Source organism: Nansenia antarctica (genome assembly GCF_963989245.1).
Source record: "Nansenia antarctica genome assembly, chromosome: 4".
NCBI lineage: Eukaryota > Metazoa > Chordata > Actinopteri > Argentiniformes > Microstomatidae > Nansenia > Nansenia antarctica.
The window spans coordinates 63,523,317-63,528,316 of NC_137689.1; the positions used below are offsets into that span (position 1 = coordinate 63,523,317).

Consider the following 5,000-nt stretch of genomic DNA (forward strand, 5'->3'; position numbering starts at 1 on the left):
AAGTGTGCTTAAGTAAAATACACCCATCTTGTCCATCACCTGTCTTTCTCCATTGGCTTTCTGAGTCGCTGGTCCAGTGAAGCTGCCTGGATGGCTGGGTACTGCTCCAGAAACCGCTCTACCATCAGGAACAGGGAGTTCCACCGTGTTCTGACATCCAGAATCATGTTGTGTTCTGGCAGGTCTGAAACACATTTTGAATTACAATCTACATTGCTGAAGATGTTTGAAACAAACATAACCTTTTGAGATTTATAGGCGCTACTTACTCAGAAGTCGCTGCTTCTCCCGCAGGACAGGTTTGGACAGGGTGGACCGCTTCAGCCACACCACAACTGTGCGCAGTCTGGCACACCACCGTGTAACTGCACTGATGGAGTAAACCTTCTGGGCTGCAAGGTTTAGGGTATGGGCGAAGCACCCCACTTTTAATAAGGGCAGATTTTTCAATGCAACATCCATGTTGCTGGCATTGTCTACTGTGGCGGCTACAGCTTTTTTGTTTAACTTAAATTCAGCCAGAATGCCATGTATTTCTTCTGCCACCACCAGGCCTGTCTGTGACTCATACACAGCTTTGGTGTTAAGCACCTTCTGCTTAATGTGGCCATGAATCGAGTAGTGCACAGTAACCGTTAAATAGTGGTCCTGTGCCACACTCGTCCACCCATCACAGGTAATAGCAACCACATGTATGTGTGCTAATTCCTTAATGAGGTTTTCTTTTTCTACAGAGTACCATGCAGGAATAAGGGTATTGGACAGAGCATCCCTGGATGGCGGTTTGTAGCGAGGATTGAGGGCGGTGGTCATCTCTCTGTAAACATATTTGAGGATATTTATTATTGTCATTTTGACTTTTGTTTTGTTTTGACATAATTGTCTAATGGCACAGATTTATAAACATAAAGTAAACAAATATTGTTTTCACGTCACTTTACCTGAAACAGGGAGATTCCACAGTGGAAAAGGAATGCAGTCCCTTGACCACAAACCTGGTAACAGCCCTGTGAATTTCCTCCACCTTGTCATTGGTCAAAGTTCCCTTCTTTGCCAAGGTGAATGGGGTCTCTGATGCTGTAGCTGGAGAGCCAACAATATAAACATAGGTTAAATAATGTTACTGTAGCTAAATATTTGCTGCTGCCTGTCTTGGATAGGACCCTCTTGAATGCTGTACCATATAACGACACCTGGGGTCGCTTGGGTGCGGATCAGACGGTCTGCCTGACCTGAGGTCAGTGACCTCCACACACCCCTCACCCTACTCCCCCTCCCCCAGTCCAGCTGGGGCCTACCTACCTGCATGTTTAATCTCTCAATCCCCCGTCCCTTTCCTGGTTAAATAAAACAAAGCAAGAAATCATAGAGGGCGAATGTCCACTGTCCCCCTCTTTAAATAAATAAACGGAAACATTATTACCAACCTGAGGAAATGCTGTCATCATCATCCTCAATGGGAATGGCGATCTCCGCCTCCCCCTCTCCGGAGGTGCTTGCTGCTGCTGAGGTGCTTGCCGCCGAAGGGCTGGTGAACTTGCGCAAGCTGTCAAACACGGTGCACCCTTCTGACCTTAAATGTATCGCGTGCGTTGTCAGGTGTTTCATCAAGTTCGATGTGTTGCCTGCTTTACACGCGAATGATTTTAAACATTTTAAGCACTTCGCGTTGTTTTCATCGAGTCGGGTGAAATGCAGCCACACTTTAGAACGCTTCATTGCGGTCTTCGGCATTCTCGGTGACCTCGTAGCTAGGCTAGCTAGCGAAATTAGATAATATGACTATGAGTATGATTATTATGATGATAATAATACTATCAATACAATAATACAATAATACAATCACTTACTATAAACTCACTCTTCTTCTTCTCAACACAACTGCTCACCTCACTACCACGACACGCACTGATTGGAAATTGGAAACAGGCGATGTCACTCACGTGACACACACGTCACGACTCAAGTCACGTGTGGTTGACTGTTGCATGACACCGGACACCAGTTTTTTTTTTTTTTTTTTTTGAAAAGTACCGAAATGAGGAACCGAAATCTCCTTTGCGATTCGGTACGGGTACATACCGAATGTAAAGTAACCGGTACCTACCGGTACCGATTTTCGGTACCCAACCCTACAGGACAGGGAAGAGATGACAGCTGATGGCCTATCAGGTTACAGAACAGGGAAGAGGAGGTGACAGCTGATGGCCAATTAGGTTACAGGACAGGGAAGAGATGACAGCTGATGGCCTATCAGCTATCAGGTTACAGGACAGGGAAGAGATGACAGCTGATGGCCTATCAGGTTACAGGACAGGGAAGGGGAGGTGACAGCTGATGGCCAATCAGGTTACAGGACAGGGAAGAGATGACAGCTGATGGCCTATCAGGTTACAGGACAGGGAAGGGGAGGTGACAGCTGATGGCCAATTAGGTTACAGGAAAGGGAAGTTGGAGATGACATCACATCCACCAAGCAGGCTTCAGGGCACTCTGGTAGGGACAACAGGATTAGGATTATATTCCTATAAAGACAAACTACAGGATATACAGGCTGAGGTATGGATCTGCATATTGAATAGCTGTACCTCTAAACTAAGTTAAATGGGAAATAATAGGCCCGGGGAGAATGTAATAACCTTAAGAGACTGTCTAGAACCTTCCTCTGAGCCTTCCCCTGAGGGAGTAATAGGCTCCAGTGCGGCGTGGAGTAAATGAGATTGCCACAATTCAATTATGGTCTGTATGAATGGTGTTATGGCAACGTCAGGACAGTAACAAGTGGTCCAGCAGGGAGAGGGAGGGTGGGGGAGGGGGAGGGAGAGGCAGGGAGGGAGAGAGAGAGATAGAGGGAGGGAGAGGGTATGACCTGTGATGAAGTCTGACCGCATCATTTATCAAACTGCAAATGCATTTTGAGAGTGATGTTGGAAAGAGAGAGAGAGCAAGAGAGAGAGAGAAAGAGAGAGAGAGCAAGAGAGAGAGAGAGAGAAAGAGAGAGAGGGAGTGTGCTTTGTGAATGTTTTCTCCAGTTCTTTTCTCTAGTTTGTGTGTGTGTGTGTGCGTGTGTGCGTGTGCGAGTGTGTTTTTAAATGTTTTCTCCAGCTTTTCCTCCAGATTTATTCTCAGAGGCCCTCTGCCCAGGGACAGACAAAAAGAGAATGTCTTCTGCATGGTAGCGTCTGGAGTAAATTGGATGAACGTTTGCTGACCAAACTTCATTTCACACCTCGAAGCCAGAGAATCGTGTCAGAGAGGGGGAGGAGAGGGGAGGGGGGAAGCAGGGTTGGGGAGAAAGGCTGTTGACACGGCCACAGCACCATAGCTCGGGGACACGCAGGGAAACTCACAACAAGATAAAAAACGATCAGAGGAAAAGTGTTTTTTGCACCAAAAACGTTTCCTCTCTGCTGGGACAAGTCTATGAAGGAGGCACAGCTAGAGGCCTTACATCACTGGGACAGGAGGACACTGGCCTGTGCATACTAAACAGAGGAAAACCCACACAACTTATTCATCCATATTCTAGCTTTTAAACATTGACCGTCTTGTTCACTTTAGCTTGAATCACATCCCTCTCTGTGACTGTGTGCTCGCTGCTCCCTGATTATCTACAAGCCATAAAACTCAATAAAATAATCCATATAACGCTCTACGTGGCCCATACTGTGTGTGTCAGTTGGTAGCGGGACGTTAGCTACCAGGCTAATATGAATGAAATATATATCGTATCAATGAACCTTGCACCTTTCAATCACACACTCCATTAAACCCAGTCACATGACAACCCTCGCCTGCAGAGCCAGGCAGCACAGCACTGAGAATGTGTGTGTGAGTGTGTGTATGTACTGTATGTGTGTGTGTGTGTGTTTACTGGATGTGTGTGTTTGTGTGTGTGTGTGTGTGTGTGTGTGTGTGTTTGTCTGTGTGTATGTGTATAAGATGCTATATAAGTCAGTCCATTTACCATTTACCTTCTAAATCAGCATGCCTCTACGGGGTGGGTCTCCGGTGAACCACTGCAGTGGTCTGGAGAGTTGAGTCTCTTCCATGAGTTCTCACTCTCATTTGAGTGTGTGATTTAGCAGCCTTGTTTCCCTTGTTCTGAAGACAGCCAGGGTCTCTAAATGATAATTCTATAACATGGACATTTCCATGCCTGTGTCACATTCAGTGGTCATGACAGAGGAGAGAGATGATAGAGAGATCTGTCAGCCGACTCCGCTGTCAGATCATTATAACCTCATGGTTTTATTCATAGGCAGCTGTGTGCCTGTGTGTGTGTGTGTGTGTGTGTGTGCGTTCATAGGCAGCTGTGTGCCTGTGTGTGTCTCTGTGTGTGTGTGTGTGTGTGTGTGTGTGTGTGTGTGTGTGTGTGCGTGCGTGCGTGCGTGTGTGTGTTTTTAGGCAGCTGTGTGCCTGTGTGCGAGTGAGTGTGTGAGTGTGTGTGCGAAAGAGATCATTACTGTTCATTGTGAAGAGTGGCAGTAAAGAATTATAATGAGCAGAAGTCACATGCGGTGTATGTCATCCGAGAGGACTCCAGTCATATGCCTCCTGTAATATTGATCAAATCACGCCAAGGAGCTCCCAGCTCTGGGAGACATGCAGAAACTGTCAGATCCAACTTGACTGAGTACAGACGTCTTTCAGAGCGTAGGGCTGTGGACCCAGAGGGTGTCAGTGCTGTACACACACATACATGTGTTAATAATAATAATGATCCCAGCTGTCTGTATGATGATATTTACGTATGTAGATAAGATATTTCTTCATGTTTGATACCTTTCCTCATTGCATTCCATACATGACAATGAGCCAGTCCTCCGATTCCTATTGCCCCCCCCCCCCCGCCCTAAAGCCTCCCCTGACCCCAGTGGTGCGGAGATGATATTTACACATGCCCTCTGTAGGGACATGTTTGTAAATATCACATCGCTATCGCTATGGAGACCAACGAGGAAGCATTCTCCCTGTGGAGATCTATCACACCAACACAT

General features: G+C 46.5%; 2 protein-coding genes across 2 annotated transcripts in view; both read right to left on the reverse strand.

Annotated features, from left to right (window-relative positions):
• The window catches only part of LOC308156738 (E3 SUMO-protein ligase ZBED1-like), a 2,485-nt gene extending 1,375 nt beyond the window's left edge, over positions 1-1,110 (reverse strand). Inside the window, exons 1-3 of the mRNA XM_080530158.1 lie at positions 942-1,110; positions 270-817; positions 40-184 (exon numbers count right to left, since the gene is read on the reverse strand). Of these exons, the coding sequence (XP_080386284.1) occupies positions 40-184; positions 270-813 (689 nt within the window). The 5' untranslated portion in view covers positions 814-817; positions 942-1,110. The remainder of the gene's footprint in view (positions 1-39; positions 185-269; positions 818-941) is intronic.
• chsy3 (chondroitin sulfate synthase 3) overlaps positions 1-5,000 on the reverse strand; it is a gene marked incomplete at both ends in the record, with an annotated part of 123,309 nt that overhangs the window by 22,220 nt on the left and 96,089 nt on the right. The gene's annotated exons all lie outside the window — the stretch shown is intronic.